Source organism: Coloeus monedula, assembly GCF_965178545.1.
Source record: "Coloeus monedula genome assembly, chromosome: 11".
NCBI lineage: Eukaryota > Metazoa > Chordata > Aves > Passeriformes > Corvidae > Coloeus > Coloeus monedula.
Window position 1 is genome coordinate 21,181,004 of NC_138791.1, and position 20,511 is coordinate 21,201,514.

At 50.7% G+C, this 20,511-nt stretch overlaps 1 protein-coding gene across 2 annotated transcripts in view; it reads right to left on the reverse strand.

The window, feature by feature from the left end:
- The window catches only part of PLXND1 (plexin D1), a gene marked incomplete at its 5' end in the record, with an annotated part of 69,823 nt that overhangs the window by 4,254 nt on the left and 45,058 nt on the right, over positions 1-20,511 (reverse strand). For both annotated transcript variants that reach the window (XM_082288898.1, XM_082288897.1), the window contains 14 exons: positions 2,487-2,634; positions 4,059-4,222; positions 4,972-5,076; positions 6,161-6,195; positions 7,058-7,121; positions 8,118-8,221; positions 8,426-8,582; positions 9,325-9,471; positions 15,049-15,247; positions 15,615-15,745; positions 16,280-16,387; positions 17,592-17,704; positions 18,379-18,486; positions 19,504-19,618. In XM_082288898.1, coding sequence (XP_082145024.1) covers positions 2,487-2,634; positions 4,059-4,222; positions 4,972-5,076; positions 6,161-6,195; positions 7,058-7,121; positions 8,118-8,221; positions 8,426-8,582; positions 9,325-9,471; positions 15,049-15,247; positions 15,615-15,745; positions 16,280-16,387; positions 17,592-17,704; positions 18,379-18,486; positions 19,504-19,618 — 1,698 coding nt within the window. The remainder of the gene's footprint in view (positions 1-2,486; positions 2,635-4,058; positions 4,223-4,971; positions 5,077-6,160; positions 6,196-7,057; positions 7,122-8,117; positions 8,222-8,425; positions 8,583-9,324; positions 9,472-15,048; positions 15,248-15,614; positions 15,746-16,279; positions 16,388-17,591; positions 17,705-18,378; positions 18,487-19,503; positions 19,619-20,511) is intronic.

The window sequence follows — 20,511 nt, forward strand, 5'->3', positions numbered from 1 at the left end:
AAAGCCATCTTACAAGTTGAACTTTGTCAGTTGAAATGTTGCTTTTGCATTTTTCACGTAGCTTTGATTTATTTTGCATTGGCTAATCCAGCCTGCCTGGCCTAAATTGAGTGCATGTAAAGTAATTAACGGAGAATACTGAGTTCTCTTGATTAATGTCAGCTTGGACACAGCAGCCTTAACCTCCCAGCCACACAACTGGGTTATGCCAGTGGAGGCACAACCCTGCTGCCCTCCTTGCAAACAAAGAATGAATAATTTTAACCTCAAGGCAATGCTGCCCTGCTGATATCATTACCCCAGGAATGAACTTGGCTGCCTAGCCTCATGTTGCATCCCCAAGGGGAACCGCCCCAGGCTTGGGGACACCAAAGGGAGTGAGATCACCATGTCCTGCCACCAGTGTGCGGGACTGCTCCCCAGTGCTCTGACAGGTGGAGAGGGGACCTGTGGACAAGAGGGAGTGGCGGGTTCTGCCCGTGGGCAGCATACTCGGCTGTGTCAGGCAGGAATAGGGGAGCCTGGGGTAACTCCAATCTGCTGCTGCAATCTGTAGCTTGGCTAATGCTGCAGGGGAAACAGAAAATGGGCACCAGATCCCACAGCAGTTTATTTTCAAACCCAGTGACAAGGCATTATGAGAATATGGCCAACTTACAGAGAGCCTGCTCATAGCATTATATTCTTTTTCCTTGGAAACACAAAAAGGAAAACCATGCTGCCTCTTTTCCAAGTTATTTTTTGTGTCCGATTTGTCTCTATTACGAAGAGATGGGCACTGGTTTATTAACTGCTTGTGCACTGTAGCTGTATGGGCTGAGTCTGCTCTCACATTTGCAGTATTGAGAGCAATGTGCTGAAACCAAGGGAAGAATCCAGCCTGGAAAAGGCTCAGTGATACACTGTGTGTACATGCAAACTGATTTTTATGCTGAGGATTTATCCTTCCCACATTACTCAACAATTCATTCACTTATGCTATTGTATTCCTGAAAAATGTTTCCATCTGCTGTCTGACTCCAGCTGACCCCTTTTCCCCTCATCTGCCACTTGACAAGGACAAATTGTAGGTGTTTCGTAACACGTGCAAAAAAAAAGACCAAAACCCAAACAAACAAAAAATCAAGCACTCATTAGATCTTCCTCCAGCATTAGCCTCTCCCAACAAAGGCTTCCTGCAGCTCTGGGGCTGGGGGCGTAATGCCCACCCCCTCACCACCGCCTGTCCTCCAAGTCACACACTGTCACCACCAGTCTCTGGGCTGGGGGGACACTGGGGGTGAGTTACAGCATTTCTTAATAAAATTTATGTCAGGAAGTTTCAAATGTCAACACTGTGCTCAGCCAAGGCAGCAGGAGAAAAGAGAATATGCACACGGGATGTCTTACAGCTGGCCAGCCCTGTGGGACTGTGTGTGGAGCCTGAGGGTGGGAGATGGGACCTGGCCCATGCAGCCTGGTGTTTGCTTGGAGCAGGCTCAGCTCCCCCCTCAGTGTGCTGAGCCCACCGGCCTCCAACTGCACATGGTCACTGTGGGATGGACACGCTGCATGGGAGGAGAGCATCAACGGTGGCTGTGTTTGCCAGGTGCCTTCCATGTGCTGATGGATGGTGTCACTGGGATGGCCCTGGACAGCCTCACACCTCCAGGTGAGCCAGGCCTGGGCTCTGATGCCTGGACAGGCAGAGCCTGTGTTCTCAGAGGATTGGCTCACCTCCTGGGCCTCTCTCTTAGGTGAGAGGTTGTGCAGAAATCACCAAGAGCAACGACTGAAGCTTCACCTGGAGCTACATCATTTTCCATCCTGTCACTGGGAGTTTATGTTGTCCCTCAGCTACTTTATGGGATCATTATGCTGATGATGTCCCCTAAACCAGCCCTGACTGGGCGAGCTGGGCTCCCTGGTGGGGTCTGTCCATGCCCCATGCTGGTGCCCTGAGCAGAACTGGCCCCCACCTGTGCTCACTGTTCCATGTTATGCCCCTGCCTGAGACAATAACAGAAAATACTCATCTGCTCCAGCACCAGCTCAGCTGGGTCAGGAAGCATTTCAGACACAGTGCTGAGTCAGCAGGCACTGTCCCATGGCTGCAGGACAGCTCATGGAGCTGATGGGTAACCCTGAGCACATGGCCCAGTGGTTGGTCTCCCCCACCCTCAGAGCCCCCCAGGCTGGGGGCCCTGCCTTGTGCTCATCGTGCCTATGACTGTGTGTCCCAGCTCCCTGGCTACTGTTTGTGACAGAGGAGGTGCAAATTTCAAGCTTAAACCTGAACAAAAGGGTGGGGAAGGGAGGGGAAAACACACCCCTGGAGACAACCAAAACTCAGCTGCATCAGCCCAAGCAATGGCTCCAGCCAGCCATGGGAGGGCGACTGGGCTGGGGGGAGGCCGGGCTGGTGCCCTCCTGCAGTTCCTGCCCACCCAGACTGGTCCATGTCTGTGACTGCCTGAGCAGGAGTGTGGTGCCCTCGCTGGACGTACCTTGCCCAGCTGCAGGTCGGAGAGCGAGCAGGCATCGATGAAGGCCTGGGCGATCACAGACAGACAGGCGTCGATGTGGTCTGTCTTGTCAATGTCAAAGACGAACTGGGGGTTTTTCAGGATGTTGACCCAAAACCTCAGCGGTAGGCTGCAAAGGGAAGGATCCAGGGACATGCACCAGATGAATTTTTGTGTACCAGAGGAAGAGGGGTGGAAATGCAGGAAAGATGATGATAGAAAGGGAGTAGTAGAGAGGAAAGCTGAGGAGATGGGTTCTGCTATTTAATCACCCCCTGTAGAGACCCTTGCCTTGATAGAGGGGCAGGCACACACCTTCATCCTCAAGACATTTTTTCAAGCTGGAAGATGTGGCACTGACGGGTGATTGTACATACAGCCTTCTCTAGGCACACACATGCCCCTGCTCCTTCAGCAGCTCTCAGCAGGCCCAGAGAGGCACCAGCAGCTTCGCCTGTGTGGGTCTGTTGAGTCAGGCTTCCCCACTTGCTGCTGATTGGAGCAATGGTGTCACCTCCTTTTCCCTCTTTACTGACAGTAACCATCATCTGGTTCTGATAGTGAGCCTGGCCCCACAAAATGCATGTCATGTATCTTTTTTTCTGCTCTCTCATAATTTTCTCCTTCAGTTATTTCACTGCTGATTTGGCCACAACACAGCTTCAGTCTATTGCTCACCCTTCCTACCCTCCACAGCAGCTAAGAAGTGAAAGCCACTGTAAGTCTTTGCTCTACAGGCCAGTGAAGGTAGTAAAGAGTAGGCAGAGCTGTTGCCCAATGGTTGTATCTGCATGCCTGCTCTCCCAGTAAAATTTGGTTTTAATTTTCACACTTTGGGCTGGAAACAGTTCCTGTCTCCGCAGTCTCCAAAGTGCTGAGCCTCTCCTTGACACTCTCTCCAAGCTCCCTGCTCTCTCAAATTTTCTGTTTTCTTTCCTCCACTATTTCCCCTTCGCTTTGGCTCCTGCACCCCATTCCTGCTGCTCATGTCCCTCAGCATCACTTGGTCTAGTCCCACTGCTGCGGCGCTCACCAGCATGCCACTGTCACAGCACCCGCTCCCCGAGTCCCCTGAATACCCTGGAGACTCACCTTGGTTACAGATGTGAGCCAGGAAAACCGCCACTAAGGGCTGAAAAGGCAGAAGGCAAATGAAAAGGATCCAAATATGCTAGTTTTAAAATTTCCATGACCTTTTAAGATATGACATGGTTTCAGACTCTGTCTCAGATCCCCAGTGCTTGCAGCTAACACTATTGGCTGTCTCACATCATCCTGCTTCTCCTTTCATTATTTGTGTGTGCCAGTTCTTTCTGCCCTTTGTCTGCCCATGCCTCCTCTTTCAGCTCACTGTTCCCCTGAGCTTCATATTTGTTCAAAGCTCTCCAATCCTGTGCTTGGCTTCATCTTTCACAGCCCTCTCTGCCACCCTCCCTGTTTTCCAAGTCCCTCTTCTACTTTTAGCAACCTAATGATTAGTTCAGGACACCGGGGTTTTGCAGCTCCTGCTCCCAAGAGATGGAAGGAAGAAAAGAAGGATTTCCTTTTCCAAACCTGTTGGTCTTCCAGATGTGCAGAGTGTCAGGGTCTGTGATCCCTCTCTTCTCTGCCTGCTCCTCTAGGAAGTCAAAGAAATACTTCACAGCCACAGGTGGTTTATCGTCTCGGATACTGAGAATGGCTTTGAACAAGTCATCCAGGAACTTCTGGAGTGTGCCCTGCAGGACAAGGACACGGTGGACCCTGGTGAGAGCAGCAGCACCCAAGCCCAGGAGAACAGTGGAGGGGCTGTGACTGCTGCACACAAGAGGAAATGCTTTGCTGCCAGTTGGATAAGTCAGAAGAGAAAGGGGATGCTGACGCAGAGAGGGAATGGTTTGTTTGTGGATAGTAATATAATGAACTTGCATTTGGGGTTAATTTCTTTTGGCATTGAGATTTTCTTTCTTACTGCTGGGATCTCACATCTGTGCTTTTTCAGTACAGCACAGACAAAGAAGACCAGAGACTGCTGGCCATCCCTGTGATCTTTTTTTCAGTGAGGCACCATGCTGGGATTAAAGATGGGCCAGATCTGACCTCAGATCACACAGACATTTCTCTTGCTCCCACAGCTGAGCATCTCCATCTCCTGTCCCCGCAGCATCTCTTTCTGGGGACATGGGTTCAGGTCTCAGCTATGCATCGCAAGCCCTGAGGCAGCCAGAATTCCTTTTGTCTGCATGGCCCCCAGTCCATCCTGGGGAGAGCATGTGGGGCATCACACAGTAGCAAAGATGAGCTGGGAAGCTGGAGGGACCCTGAGGAGCCTGACAGCCTCCCTAAACATGCTCCAGCCATCCAGGACAGGATTCCCACTGCCTTCTGGGAGCAACCAGCCCTGCAGTGCTCCTTCCCTGGAGCAGGCTTCTCCCTATAGACCACGAACAAACCCACCTGCCAAGCACGGGGGCAGCCCGGCTCCTACCTTGGTGGAGAGTAGCCTTGTCAGGTAGATTTCTGGAAGGACCTTCTTCCTATGGCTCTGTCTGTGGGACTTCTTATGTTCCACTGATTCATCAGTTGGGAGAACCTGGTCCCAAACAAAGCACATGGTCAGAGCACTCTTCCCTGGAAGTGTCACACTAAATTTTCCTTTCAGCAAAGAATTTCAACCACATATAAAATTCAATTAAAAAGCAGTTACTGCTTTAGAACACACCCTTATATGGCTTTAAAAAAGTGATTCATAATACTCAGTTTTTCTGACATTTGTTTCTCCTGTCTCTTTATTGCCTCTCTCACCCTAGATGAAGAAAATGAACCCATCCATCTCCCTTTGCACACTAGTGTGCTTGCCCCCCTGGGCTCTCACACCCCTGTCTGGGCTGTACCTAGGGCTCCCAGAAGCAATGCACATGGCTTCTGCAGAAACCAGCTTTGCTTGGATTAGGAAAAAGCACAGTACATAGGAATACTGGCTTTTTCAGAACACGAATTAATATTCCGCTGGTCAGGTCAGTGAATTACTCTCCATAATGACAAAGCAAGCAACTGACGTCCATCCTGGCATTGTTTCACATGTGAACAGTTGATTTCCCATCCCTTCTCCCTCCTTGCTCTGCATGTGTGTGTGCGTGCGTGCTTCTACTTGAGCATGGAAATGCTTGCAGAGAAAAAAAAACACCTCAAACCAGGCTATAAAATATTGTTGTTGTCCGTAACACCTTTTTTCATAACAGCTTTTAGCAGCACTTAGCACTTTGCGCTTCCAGCATGGTACACCAGCAGGAACCCATGGACCTGCTCAGCCCGGGAAACAGGCAGAATGCCAGGAGCTCTCAGCAGGTGACTCAGCCAAGGTGTCACTGGATGCCACCACTGACACTGTGCCATGCCACGCCACACTCTGACTGTGCCCCAGAGCTCTCTGTGGCTGCCAGCAGCTCCATCATTCACAACCATTTCTCTGCCATCCTGGTAATTCTTGATCATGTCCCTCAGTTTATCTACAGATCACCTTTCTTGCCTCTTTGAACCCTGGTGAAGAGAATTAATGAGCCCTGATCCAGCTTGTTCACCACATCTGACACTACAGCCCACAGACGTAATCTAAGTTAATATCTGCAGCCCCCACATGCAGCCATCATCCCTGCAGCCAGGAGTAGGATACTTACCAAGTGGAAGTACTTTTCAGTGTCCAAATCCTTCACTGTGAAGAAGAAGAGAGACACAGTGGCTCAGCCAGGGGGTCCAAGCTGAAATCCACCCCACTTGTGATCTCCATGTCAAGAGGCATTTGAACCCCAAGAACCTCAACACCGAGCTGGTGTTCTCACCACAAGTGATCTAAGTGTTTCTCCTTGGTTTGGAGTTGTTTACTGCATTATGGGGCACGTGGGAGGTACCCTAGGAGGTACTTCAAGGGGGACCTGAGATCTCCCAAGGGATGTTATAAGAGACACTCAAGAGGGCATGAGAACAGGATGAGCACAGGGGCACTCCTGCACCCTGACCCTGCTGTGCCCCATGCTCCCAGCATTATTCCAAGCCTCATCATCAGGGCAGCTCAGTCCCAAGCAGCTCCTCACCACGGCAGGCAAAGGACTCCTGGAGAGCCAGGCTCTGTGCAGACAGCCTGGAAACAGGGTTTGAAATTCCTTGTTTAATGTGGATTTTTGTCTCCCTTGGTCTGTTTTGACTCTGCACAGCCTGAAACCTAGAAATGCACTGGCAAGAGACTGAATATATCTAACTGGGAGGGAGAAGATTTTCTCAACCAAGTGGTTTCAGATTCTTCCTTTTTCTCACTCTGTCAGCACAGATTGGATGTCAGCCCCCAGTGAGGGTGCGAGATGGAAGCTGCAAACACCTTGAGGGCTGGGAGAGCACCCTGCACCCCATGATGCAGAGGGAGGAGACTGGATAGCACGTCTAGAGCCACCACATCCACAGCACCCAGGAACGGGGCCTGGCAGTCTTCTAGTATTCCCAGCCAGAGACAACCCTCTGGCAGTGACCCTCTGACATTCCTGCCCTGTCACCAGCAGCAGGGAAGAGGAGCAAGATGTTACCTCTGCTCAGTGTGGTGTCCTTCTTGTCCGTCAAACTCATGGCCAGGGATGCCCCTTCAGGGATCTGTGGAGGAAGGGAAGAACACGCATTGATGATGGGGGCCTTATCAGTGCCTCCCTGGTCCTGGGGAGACCCCAGGAGCTAGCGAATGCTGGTGCAGTCATAGTTCTGCCACAAACATTCCCCTGAACCTGCCCTGCCCCTGCCCCCCACCTACGTGGAATGGGAATTTTCAATACAATTACAAGATAGTGAGGTTCTCAAACCTGATGGGAACTGGGCAAATACATGTATCTAAGATACATTTTTGGATGTCGACAGCAGGCAATTTGAAAAGGAAGGAGAGTTTGGCTGTGCAGGTGCTGGTTTGCCATTCCCCAAACAGGAGAAGGAAGTGGTTGTGCCCGGACCCGTGGGGCTGGCGCAGCCTCTGTGCTGCGGGGCACCGTGCCAGCCCCGCTCCACAGCACGGCTGTTACCCCGATAACCATATTAATGAGCACTCAGCTCTGCTTTTGTTTTCCATGCACGGCTACAGACCAGTGAGGATTATGCTTCCAGGCATACCAGGGAGTATGAACATCGTTAAGTATTTCTGGTTTCATTTAATTTTAAACAGAAAAACAGTCAAGAAAACAATCTGATTCACCATGTTTCCTCGTATTTTTGGCCTCGCTTCCTTGATGGTATCCCCAGCCCCTGCTCTCGGAGCAGGCACTGACAGTTGTAGCTGCGATTTCAGCAGGAGTGCGGATCAAGAGCACAGTGATACTAATCAGCTAGGCTAGTGGCCCTTGGGAATAAGAGCTTTTTCCCCTCCTCTTTCTGTTGTCAGGATAACTTGTTTTGCATGAAGAGTGTTAATTAGTTTCTGTGTGTTGCAATATTAACGAGATGCTCGCCAGGGCAGATGTCTATTCCCGGGAAGCTCTCATGGAGCTATGGCAACCTCCCTGCTTGTTCCTGATGATCCCGTTTTTGGAGGGGAACCGCAGCTCACCCTGGAGGCCAGGCAGGCTCCGAGGAGGCGGAGCTCCCCTGAGGTGTCAACAGCTTTACCTTGTAATGTGCTAATGTATTAAGTTTCTTCCTGCCGTCCTCCACCACCGACGTGTCATCAAGGTCCCGCAGGATGTAGCTGTCAGTGCTGGTGGCGAACCACTCTGAACACAGAGAGGGGACAAGTGAGACCCCAGCCCGAAGGAAGCAAGAGCCAGGGGGTCTGGGACCAAATTGCTGCTCTGATGTCTGCCCTCCTGTCAGTGCTGCTTCACCCCCTGCTCTGACAGGCACCAACAGCTGCTGCACAATATTAAGTGCTTCACCTGTATTTACGGACTGGCTGGTCCCATGCACCTGGTCCTTACCGAGGTCAACGTCTTCCACCCTTGGCCACTGGGAGTAGGGGACGTTCTTGCAGAAGGCCTCCAGAATTTTCTCCTTCACTTGACTGAGTGTGTCCGTGTCCATGGCTCTGACGCTCAGGGAATCCATCCCACAGCCTTGGAAGGAGACGTTGAGGTTCTGCAGGCAGAGGCTGAGTTAGGGGTGACCTGCCTGGTTCTGCTGGCTCCCAAGAATGCTCGGAAGCTGCAGTGCCTGCACAGCTCTGGCTAGTGTGCCCTGGGCCCTGTGCTGATGGAAATCAGGCTGAACTAATGTGGCCATCGATGCTTTACATCATGAGAGGCACTGATTTACAGCCCCAGGGGCTGAGGGCTCTGTTGATCAAGCTGGGAGGACACAGGGAGCAACATAGCAGCCCCCTCTCATGCTGTCTTGCTAATGGGGCTTGACCACCATGAGGCAGGGAGAAGGGTCAGCCCCCATTACCAGCCGTGTCCTCAGTTGCTTGGCTCCGACTGGTGACTAATGGAACCATCAAAGCTCATTGCTCAGCCTCTGCTTGATGGAATGGGCCAAGCTCCACTGTTTAAACAAGCTCTAAGCCTGCTGCAGGATGGGTCCGCAGCGGTGCTGGAGCCCAGTTACCAGCACCAGCTCGAGAGCTCCTGAACAGCAGGACAGTCAGCTGTGAGGGCCTGCAGGCTGCCACAGACACTCACTCAGAGACCAGGGGGGCACAGCTACTGCCTCAGTTGCAGCCAAATGCAGGGCAATGAGAGCAACTCTTTCTGTCAGAAACCCTCTCCTCTTTTTGTCTGGGTGCCTCTTTCTCTCACCAGCTGTGCAGACCCAAATGCTATGAGCATGGCATCTCGCTCTCATGCCAGCTCTGGGGAAGCCCCAGCACATGGGAACTCACCCTCGGCTTTGCCTCTATGTTCTCCCTCAGCAGCCACTCCTCGTTGAGGGTGTACCTGGCCTTCCCTGTAATGGCGTCGATGGAACCCTTGTTAATCTGCTGTTTGATGGCACAGATCAGCAGGAAGAAGGGCTCTCCAACCGTCTCCTGGGAAAAGGAAAGAAGACCAAGTCAGCAAACCAGACATTGTGGTGATGGCTCCATCAACAGTGCGGTAGGGACAGGCTGTGTGTGGACACTTAAAGTGCCTCTGCACACCAGAGAGCAGCACTAGTCCACCCCAGGTGCTGCAAACACTGGGGGGCCATCACCTCCCAACTCCCACTTGCATCTCTCTGAGGCTGCTCAGAAGTTTTCAGACTCGTGGCAACATGACAGCGCAGATGGGGAAGAGGACACAACAGCCAACAACAGCCGCAGGCCATTTTTGGGGATGCTGTAACTGTCAGCATCAACATACCCCATCCAAGTTCTGCAGCAAGCACTGGAGCTGTGGAATGCCCTCGATGGGCTGTGCCAGCCCGTGCTGTCTCACGGGCAGAGCTGGGGTGCTGCTCAGAAGGCAGGGGCATATGTATGGCTGTGCTGAGCGGGGACGTGCACACATGATGCTCGACAAAATACAAATGTGCATTAATTTACATGTGAATTACACAGGAACAGGGAGACTCTAGCATACTGTGCTACAGAGATGCTTCCTGCAATCTGACAGAGTGCAGACTGTATGACATGCTGCACTCAGCAGGACAAGAAAGGGCTGATGTGCACAAAAATCCAAGTACAGAGATATTTGGGCACCCAGCTTTCTCATGAATATGTCAGCTGAACTGCTCTTTGCACTGCCTGATTTGCCGCTGAACTCCATGGGAGTGAGCCCACAGCCTGGGCCTGTGGCTCTGGGAACCAGTGTTCATATTTCTCATACCACAGCAGAGCCCTCATCACAGCAAAACAGAGGATCAGGGTCAACAAGCTGTTCCCATGTGACAGCAAGCAAACACACCATTTAACTCCTTACATTCATCAAGCATAAGTTCATGGGAGAGAGGTGAACTGTAGCACTGCTATAACAAGAACAAAAAATATAAAAGGGAGCACCTATTTGTGATGTGATTCAGCTACACAGTTTAATGCCAAATTTCTGATCCTCTTCTGCCTGCTGCACTGATGAGCAAGGGAAACATAAGCTATTTTCTTAAGGAACTCTTCAGTGTTAGAGCACATCCCATTCTCCCTAACATTCACGTTCAATTTCCTTCCAATGATGCAAGTGCAAATTCTGCACATTTATGTATTCTGAGCATCCCCCCCACACACACAGGCCTGCCATCTGAGAGCCTGCTCAGACAACAGATACCCAACGGTTCTGATATTTCTCAGCTAGGAGCTGCTAAATCCTGTTCAATCTGCTTCTTAATTAAAACTTGGTGATTCTTTTATTCTAATTGCCCTATAATTGCTAAAGCAATTAGTTCGATGTCAATTTGGATGCGCTGCATTTGGTGCGGTTGATGATAGGGCGATACAGCAGGGCTGTCAGTGGGCACACACCGTCTGTGCCAGCAGGGCACTCACTTCCTTTTCAAGGGTAACTTCATGAATACAGGGAAGCTCCCTGGGTCTGCTGCAGGAGTTTAATGATTCCTGAAATGCTCCTATGAGCAGGCAGCACAAAATGGGCTCAGAGCAGGGCTGCGGGTGTTGGAATGGAGGAAGGCATGGCTTCCAGAATGTAGAGGAAGGTGTGGAGTCAGGAAGTGGAGAAGCTGAGGATTGCAAAGAGTGGAGAACGTGCAGAAGACACAAAGAGTTCCTTTTGGAGAGAAAGGCAGAAGCAAGATATAACAAGGGGACAACACCGACACAGAGACCTCCTCGGGCTGCAGTACCACTGCCCCCATACTGCAACCACAAGGTGCCACTGGCTGGCCCTGCACACGGGGTCAACAGTCTTCAACACTGGCCATGCTACCAACAGGAACCCTGTTTGTGTCACACATGAGCAGGGACAAACCTGAGGCTAAATGCAGGGCTGGGCTCTGGAGCCTGCCCATCCCTGCCATGGGCAGCTCCAGCCGCAGGGAGACTGCAGTGCCTCCAAAAACATAAAAAAAGGGCAAGTCCTACTGATATGGGAACCCTTATGGCTTGAAATGAGCATGGGCTGCACGGGTCGGGGCCAGCTCTGCTCACACAAGGCTGCCCTGGCAGCGGAGGGCGGGCGTTGCGGAGCAGCGGCACTGTGCGGTCACTGCGGACACGCTGCAGGGTGCACGGGCAGGATTCGGCCCAGGCCAGGCCACAGGGGACACAGCGACAGCACTCCACTGGCCAGATGCTATTTCTGTTTGGCTTTTTGGCTTTCAGGCTCAGGAACTGTGGGATCTAATGGAAATCTGCAAAAGTGCTAATCAGACAGCGTATTTCAAAGCAGGGAAAGAAGGGCTGGCAGGCAGGGACTAGAGATAAAATGGCAAACTTGTGAAACCTCCAGCATTGTTCAGAAAACTCATCTGGAAAGGAATCAAAACCGTCTTTGGACTTGGCTAGTTAGGAGAAAGGAAGTTTAACCAGAAGAGATCAGTGCTGATTCAGGACAAAAAAATAGTTAAAAAAACACAGTCTGGGGCCTTTTTTTCCTCCTATTGTGAATGTATTTTAATGAGACTTCATTTTCATTTTTGACTGAACTGTTATGGGCTCTTAAAGCTACCCAGGGCACTGAAATAACTGCAGTAATGGAAAGCACAGTTCAGGCTGGCAGGACTTGAACTGTTCCACGCACAAGGAGCGTGGGAGGGCTTCAATTTTATATGCTTGGGAAAACAAAAAGGTTTAGAGCACAGACTGGATTCACATGTTGCTGCCCTATTAACACAACTCTGACAAGTTATTATAGATGTCCTCCCAGGAACACACTACAGCCATTTCCAAAAAGTTTTGGTGAGGCTAGGGTGGGAAAAGCACAGAAAACAGCTGCTTATCCCAAGTGCCTGCTAATTTTGGGACAGTTATCTGTTTGCATTCTGTGAAGAACCAAACCTCCATCCCACATGCAAAACTTGGGTAAGTGTGGACACAGACACAAAAGCTGAATTCCAGAACCCCACTTTCGCTTTAACTCCCCAACCCTGTTAGGAACCAGGCACAATGGTACCATGGTAGCTTATGGAGAAGGCTTTCTTTTAAAGATTTTCCACCAAAAGTGTAGCACAAAGTAGAGACATGGACCATTTCATCTACAATTCTCACTCAGTTCTGCACAAACAGAGTTCTGCATTGATTGTGCAAATGCTGCAAGTTACCTCTGAGCCCCTGTGCCTCGCAGCAAGCCCCCTGCTAGCTTATCCCAACCCCTCACACGCTGAGCCAGCCCCCAGCAGTGGTGACTCCACGCCTTCAGGTGCCCTCCACATGTGCAGACCACGAATGCCTGTGGCCGGCAGCTCCTTCCCAGCTGAAGACAGCTCCTTCAAATCATTTTCCCCCAAAACACAAGTGGACAGGCTGTTAGGCAGAGCATTAATGCGAAACAAATGTTTTGAGCATGTAGCGTTGACTTACAAGGGAAAATACAAGCACTTGGAATTTTTCCACTGCACAACGGCAGGGACTTTCACAGCAGCTGTTTCAAATAGACATTGTGATTAATGGGGATAATTCAGGAATGAAAACCAGGCCCATCATCACATGTCTGACAGAGCAGAGCTACAGGCAGGCGGGCAAGCCTTCCTTTTAACCAAGAAATGCCTCTCTGAAGGCAGCAGAGTTTGATCCTGAGGAACGCGAGGCACATGGGAGGCCTTTGGCTATCACTACTATTTAAATCACAGCCCTGAGCTGACACCAGCCGTGTGGAAGGAGGTGGTGTCTGTTCCACCACAGGGGCTCCGTCCTCATTTGTGTAGCAGGGAAGATGCCAGATGCTGATCTGGACCAAGCCCCTGTCCCTTTGCACAGCTGGGCTTGTGTCACCTGGGACAAATTTCCTCTCCAGACACTCTTGTCTGACCAATTCTTTTCCCTCTTCATACTTCAGGAGCAGCTCAGTGTCTCCTTTGATCCCACCTTCACTGTGGAGTATGTGTGATATCAGAGTCTCTTGGAAATCAACTTCATTGTGCTTTAGTTTGGAAATCATTTGCTTTCAGAGATGGGAAACAGGCTGCAGTGATGCTCTGCACTGCCATGGCTTCAGTCTGGGCATGGGAGGCCTGGAGGGGACTGCAAACCCAGTGTGCAGCCTTAGCCCCTGCCAAGAACCTGCTGCAGGCAGATGGAAATGCACATTCAGCCAGTGGCCCAACAGCTCTGCAGAGGACCTAGTCACCTTGCAGTCCTGCTCCCACCACACCCTATTCCTCTCCTCCCTCTGTGGACCACGAGCAGGGGGAAGCCCTCTCACAGCAGCACTGCCTGGCCCTGGGGATGGCCACAGCCTGCGGGAACGAGCAGCTCCCACCCATGGCCGCGTGTGCAGCTCCTTGCCATTAGCGAGCCGTGGAATGTGCTCAAGCCTTCAGGCCCACGTGATAAGGCTCCACTTCCCTCTTTTTCTTTTTTCACTGAGAAAGCCTTCTTGCACAATGTCCATTTTTAGCACAAGCTGGAGCTGGATCAGATGCCTCACATGTGGTCTCCCCTCCCCAAAAGGGAAAATCAGCACTTTCTTTCTCCAATGGTTAAACTACAGGCACAAAATCTGAAGATTAAAAAAATTTTACTAATTTCCTTTTTTCTGTCCTTACAGGCTGGATAGCTGTGCTTACATTGGCACAGCCATCCTCATCCACTCTTGTAACTCCTCTTTTATTAGCCTGGCTAACTGTGTCGGCTAAAATGAAAGATGATGAACTACAAAACTACTGGCTTTAGGACAAAAAGTGATCATCTGGGATCAGAAGACATCACAATATGTATGAAGACAATATAGAATTGCTTCTGTAGATGTAGAAAACACTTTGGGAAAAGAGATTTTTTCACAGGCTTTTTCAAGGCTCTTCCCTGTGGGTATAATGGGGTATCCTCCAATTAACTGCTGTGGAATCAATTAAGTTATTGCTCAATTCTTCTGGGGAATTCCAAAGAGAACTGGCAAATGTTGGAGATAAAGCACTGAGCAGATGGACTGCTGTTGGCTCTGAGATGCCAAACGTATTCCTGCTCATTACCATCAGAAGACAGTCAGCCTTCTGGGACAGACACCCCACCTCTCTTGCTCAGATTTGTGTAGAACCATGAGGATGCCTCTGCATAAGAGGCCTCACACACCAGTGGGCACTGATAAAGAGCAGCCCCTGCCCCAGTGCCCTTGGCCTGCCTGAGCATCGTGGCTCCTGAGACAGACACTGCTGACTGGTCAGCATAGCTGTGCCAGCTGGTCACAGAAACAACATAGAACCAGGCAGTTCCCAAAACCTCCAGCCATTCTGGTTATTTTTCAGCTCCCCTATGGCTCTTCTCAAGTATAGTGAAAACATTGATCCGTGCTTCAGCCTGCCATGAAGACTGAACTCACCAAATCAGCAGAAGTGGAGAAGTAACTGAATTTCAGGTTGCTTTCCTACACCTGAACCATTCAATACATCAGTTTGCCAACTGCTAGTGACCATTTGAGTGGCACTGCTAGCAAGTGTCAGGTCCTCGGCTGTCCCCCACATCCCTCATCCCCGCTGCACACAGAGGTGACCCTGCACCTGCCACAGCAGTGACTGGTTCTCTTACTCTGAGATAGCTGTACATGCAGATGGACATCCAATTCGTGAGCATCTTCTCCACCACAGATTCTGTCCTCCTTAGCATCAGCTTGGGGTTTTTGGAAGCCGAAGCATCTATTAGATCCACCAAGAGGTCCTTCATGATGCTGGTGTAATACTCCAGCTTCCCATGCAATGCAATAGTAAGCAGGGAGGCCAGGTTACACCTGAAACACAGAATGGTACAGGACTCAAGCCCCAATCTAACAAGACTGAACTGCTGACTGGCACTAAAAAACCCAACACACAAAGGCAGTTTTTCAGACAATTTTCATGGACCTTCTTAAGGCTGTAAGAAATTCCAACCCTCTTTCAGTGCTGCAGGACCTCAGGTCAGCTTACATCCTCTTACTGGTAAGCCAAATGAGTGAGCGCTCTTCAGGGTTTATGGCAATCCATTTCTAACAGAAAAGTGTAGGCAAGTGTAACTCAACCATCCACTGAAACACACAGCCCCAGACTGGCTGGATTGCTCTGGGCTAGGAATAAACCAGTCTCCTCCAGCTGCCAAGTCTTTGGTTCTGAAGCTCATACCTGTCTCTTACAGCAAAGTCCTTCTGTTGCTCGAGAGCGTGGACAAACACGATGAGGAAGTGCTTGTTGTTGAGTAAGGTGGAGAACAGAGAAATTCCTTCTTCCATGTTGGGTCTGCAGTTCTCAGGAATCTGAAGAAAAATTTAGAAAGCAGACTGAGAAAACCCTGCTTGTTGTTTTTCTCCACATTTTATCCCTCTTGACAGCAGGGATGCCCCTCCTGACCACAGAAATACTAAGCAGAAGAGCCCCTCCTCCCCCTGCTTGATGCAGTCAGCAGCTTTGCTGGCAAGGAGCACACAGCTGGCCAGTGGCAGTGGCCATTCCATTCTGTTCAGCACTCCTGAGGATACCTGGAGCACTGTGGCCAGTTTGGGGCTCCCCACTATGAGACAGACGGAGCAAGTGCAGCTGAGGGCTGACAAAACAATTAGTGGGTCTACAAGGAGAGGGGAAGAGAACTGGGTTTGGTCAGCTTTCAGAAGTTCTAGAGGGACACCTTACTGCAGCCTCAGAGTTACAGAGCTGGGAAGGATCCCAGGCCAACACTGGAAGAGCAGATTCACAGATCTGCCTTCTTCAGCCAGCCAAAGCTGATCCAGTGCTGGTCTGTGTTAATGGTCAGCAACACCCAAAAGCATTTGCTCTGTTAGTGGGTTACTCACCTTCCATTCCCCCACCAGGAGTGGATGTGTTTCCTGGACCTGGGAGCCCACCTGTGAGCTGAGCTGCTGGGCTGGCAGGATGTAGCACTCCTCGTAGAGAGAGGAACACTGGAACCAAGCACAGTGTTAGAGGAGGGCACTGCACCCACCAGGAGACTCCCTGTGTGCTGTGCACCTCAGGGGAATAAGATGGGAAGGCATGTCATTGGAACTAAAGACACCCGTTCCAAAGACATGCATGGGGCTGGCTTATGGAGCCTTGAAACACTTTGCAAGAGCCTCCCGAATGAGCAAACACCACAAGGATGGGGGGAGGCAGACGTCTGCAGAGACACAAGGCTGTTAGGGCAGGGAGACTGCAAATAGAGTAATGTGACAGCTAGAAAACTCCCAGAAGAGAAAGCTTTACAGAAGACTAAATCAAAATAGAGGAGTTCTGGGTGTTTCAACATATGTAACTTTTAAAACAGATGGGAAAAATGTTTAAATCTCTAGCATTCATATACCAGACTGAATCTTAAAGCCTCTAGTGTGCAGAGATATGGAGACTGGGTTACTGAAAAACCTGAGTAATAGCTTCTAATGAAACACTCTGCAGTCATAAATCATCATCTCAGTCCTCAGCACCGGCACACAGCTGCCTCGGGGGTGAAATACAGCCGCAGTGAAGGGCGCACAGCCACGCAGCGGAGCAGCCGGTGACAGGAATGACGGCACCAGCACGTCTGGTGCAGCTCTGGTAAAGGACTCCGGGCAGACAGATTCAGACTGGGTGCCCAAGGGACATCTTACTGGGAGCACCACACACCCAACCTTGGACAGGGAGGAAGAGAGAGACAGAGACATCCAAAGGGCTCCTGAGGACCAGCCAAGCTGCTGGGAATGCTTGGGGGCACCGTGCATAGGACAAAAAGCCCCTCTCCCTGACTGCCCATGGCAGATTCACCCTTCAGCCACCCTTCAGCCTCTGGTGAATGGAATGGGGTGACACTGGAGCCCTTGAGGAGGAGTCCCCAGCACGCTGCCCATGTGAGAGCTCTTTCAGAAGAGGTGTGCAATGGCCCCAAAAAGGCAAGTTGGAGCAACTCCTGGGACAGTTGCCGCCAGCTTCTGTCATATGAGCTCGATCTTGTACAACACCCCAGGAGCTGCAGCTCCACTTTGATGACAATTAAGGCTGAAATATGTGACAAGTAAATATATAACAGTGGAATGATTTTGTGACACTGTAAAAGCCTTTTAGCAGAGCCCTAAACTGATTGGGAAGTATCTGGGAGCAATGAGGTGCCCGTGACACGCGCTGTCTCCTTACTTTGGGGAAGAATGTCCTGGTGACAAAGTGCTTGTACTCCAGGAAGGGGATCCCCTGGCTGCGGTTTAGCTCCTTGGTCAGGTCCGTCATGTCTGTCTGCAGCTCTGCAAAACCTTACACAAAGAGACCCAGAGATGGCGAGAGCCCAGTCCTCCACCAGCTGAGACAGGCTGGCACGGGAAAGCATGGCACGTCTCATCTCTGCCTCGTCAAGCTGTTCCCTTGTGGGGGCTGAAGCTCTATTTTCTCTGAGCAGCACATTCCCATTGGGGTTTAACCACTGTACACCTTGCCCCAACCACTGACAGAACATTCTCTGCCCCAGGAGCCCAGCCCTAGGGCAGGCTGTCCCCTCAGGACAGGACATCAGCTCACGTGGTGGGGTCACGGACCGTGGGATGGTGGGTGCCAACACTTGGAATACTTCTCCCATTGCTCTACGAGGAGTGTGCTGCAGTTTTTGTTTCACCCATGTGGAAAGCACACTGAAGGTTAGCGTGACATTCAAGTAATCCTCTGACACAGCCAAGGGCCATTAACCCCAGAGAAGCTGGTGGCACTGGAAATAGGTGGCTTGCCCAGGCCAGGCAGCAGGACAGCGGCAGAGCCACACTTTCAGCCACTGAGCCTCATTCCCAAACCCTGCCAAAGCTCACAGGTGATGACAGAAATTCTCCTACAAATAATTCTACAAACTTCTTCACAGCAGAAGGTGAATTGCTTCAAGCCTGCTAACCTGACATTCCCCTCCTAGCCGTGGCTCCTCGGCATCCAGACAGGGACTTACCTTTACGGATTTCCTCCCGGATCTGCGACTCCATCTCCTCCATCTGGAGCAGGGTTTTCTGCCAGTAGCGCTCGGCTCTGCGGCTCTTTGTGCAGAACACAAAGAGAGCTGAAAAAGAGGAAGGGAATAAGCCTTTTGGACCCGGGCTTAGGAGCAGCTGCCACTGGGATCAGAGCAGTTCTCTCTGACATGGGTGCAGAAAGCTAAACCCAGAGCTGGTTTCACACCTACCACCAGACTGGTATCTGCTCAGGCAGTTGTCAATTATCTGTAAATAAGTAAAACCAGCTGGAATTTAATGATCGTGCTGTAACTGTCATCTTCAATTTAGGTCTGGGCTGTCTGTATTCAGCTTAACTGTGTATTAATATGTTCCAGCTGATTAACGAATAGAGAATTGAGGATGTTTACCACCTGTATTACAGCGTTCATGTCTGACAGTCTTCCCATGCCTCCAGAAATATGTTTCTAATGATGGGTGGTGCATCTAACAAATAGGGTGCATTAGAGCCTTTATTAAAAATAACTTATATCCTTGTTATAAACCCCTCATTTGCTGTGAACTGGCAGGTTTTTTGCTGTAGTCATTATGGGCATGTGATGTGATGAGCAGGTACCCTAGCCCAAGGACAAAGGTGTGCAGCACAGCTTCCAGCCAGGTACATACACCAATGTGCCTGCTTCAGACTTGCAGCTAAGGATGCTGGCTCTCTCTTCCCACTTAGCCAGGCACCTGTCACTGCTTGTTCCTGATGACAGGACCTTGGGCTAAGAGCACCTTTGGAATGGTCTGGGACAGTCATGCCTGTGATCAAGACCAGTTTCTCACATGCTTCTTTATTTTGTGTTATAGTAACAACTAAGTGTTTGGGGAAAAGGGTAAGTTTATAAATATCACGGGTTCAAGTAACAGAGTTGAGCTGTGGATTCAGCCAGGAAAAGCTCTGTGCTGCAGGGAGCTGTGGTCCTTGGTACTAGCTGTGTGCCATACAGAGAGTATGCACCTACTGCACCCAGACCAGCTTCAGGTACTGCACAACTGCAGTACTCAGAATAACCTTCACACCTCCCATGCAATGAGAAAAACCTTGGCACAGCCTGGAAACACATCGTTCTTTCCCTTACCTACGACAGAGAGGACCAGCAGGATGCTGCAGATAACAATGGAGACAATGATCGCGGTTTCTCCTCCCCCAAGGTGCAGCATGGCAATTGTGTAGTTGAACTTGCCAACTTGGATCTGAGGAAGGAGAAAGGAGGGAGGAAAAGCAGGAGCTGAGCAACACGTTGCCAAGGGGCCAGGAGCAGGGGGGACACAGGGCAGCACTCAGCAGACCTTCACCCAAAGACTCACTGACGGTGCTGGCACAGCCTCCCGGGCTGTGTGGGAGGCCGGGCTGTGCCTTTCTCTGCCAGACCTGGGGACTCTGTGCATCTCAAGGGAGCCCAATTCCCTTCCTGTGCTCTGGGGGATGCCAAGGCCACACCCAGCAGGCTGTGATGCTGCAGTGGTGCCCATCCCAGGACCACCACAGGGCTTTGGTGGCAGAACTGAAGGCCCCCTCGTGACCCCACTGTACCTGCCCAGAAGAGACAGCCCATGGCACTAGAGAGCCCTAGAGAGCCCATGGCACTGTACAAGACTGCCTGTGCTGCTCTTAATAGAAAATCACTTCCACTGATCATCAACTTTGTTATGGCTCTGAACAGCCTCTGGACCCTTGCTGCACTAGCCTTTCTCCTCCAAAATCAGAACTGCTGCCATGCAGAAGAAGGAGGGTTAAGAAACTTTTAAGTCCTTGAAATACAAATAAACTAAGGGAATAAAAATAAATAAGACCATAGACGAGTAATGATCTCGTGGCTAAAGCAGTGAAAGGGGTGTCAGAAGGTGCTGGCTCTGCTCCCAGCCTGTACTTCTTGTGACAACAAGCACAAACCCCTAGAGCTCAGTCCTTGGGTCTCCTGATCTCCAGAAGGGAAGAGGCCAGCACACATCACAGGCTGGCAAGTTATTGGGTGCTGTTTACAAACAGCTCTTTGGGCCCTTGGGATGAAAGGATTCCACAGCATCATCTCATAAGGAAAACTCATGACCACACAAGGCTTTCGCTTCTGGAAATGTGAGTTTCA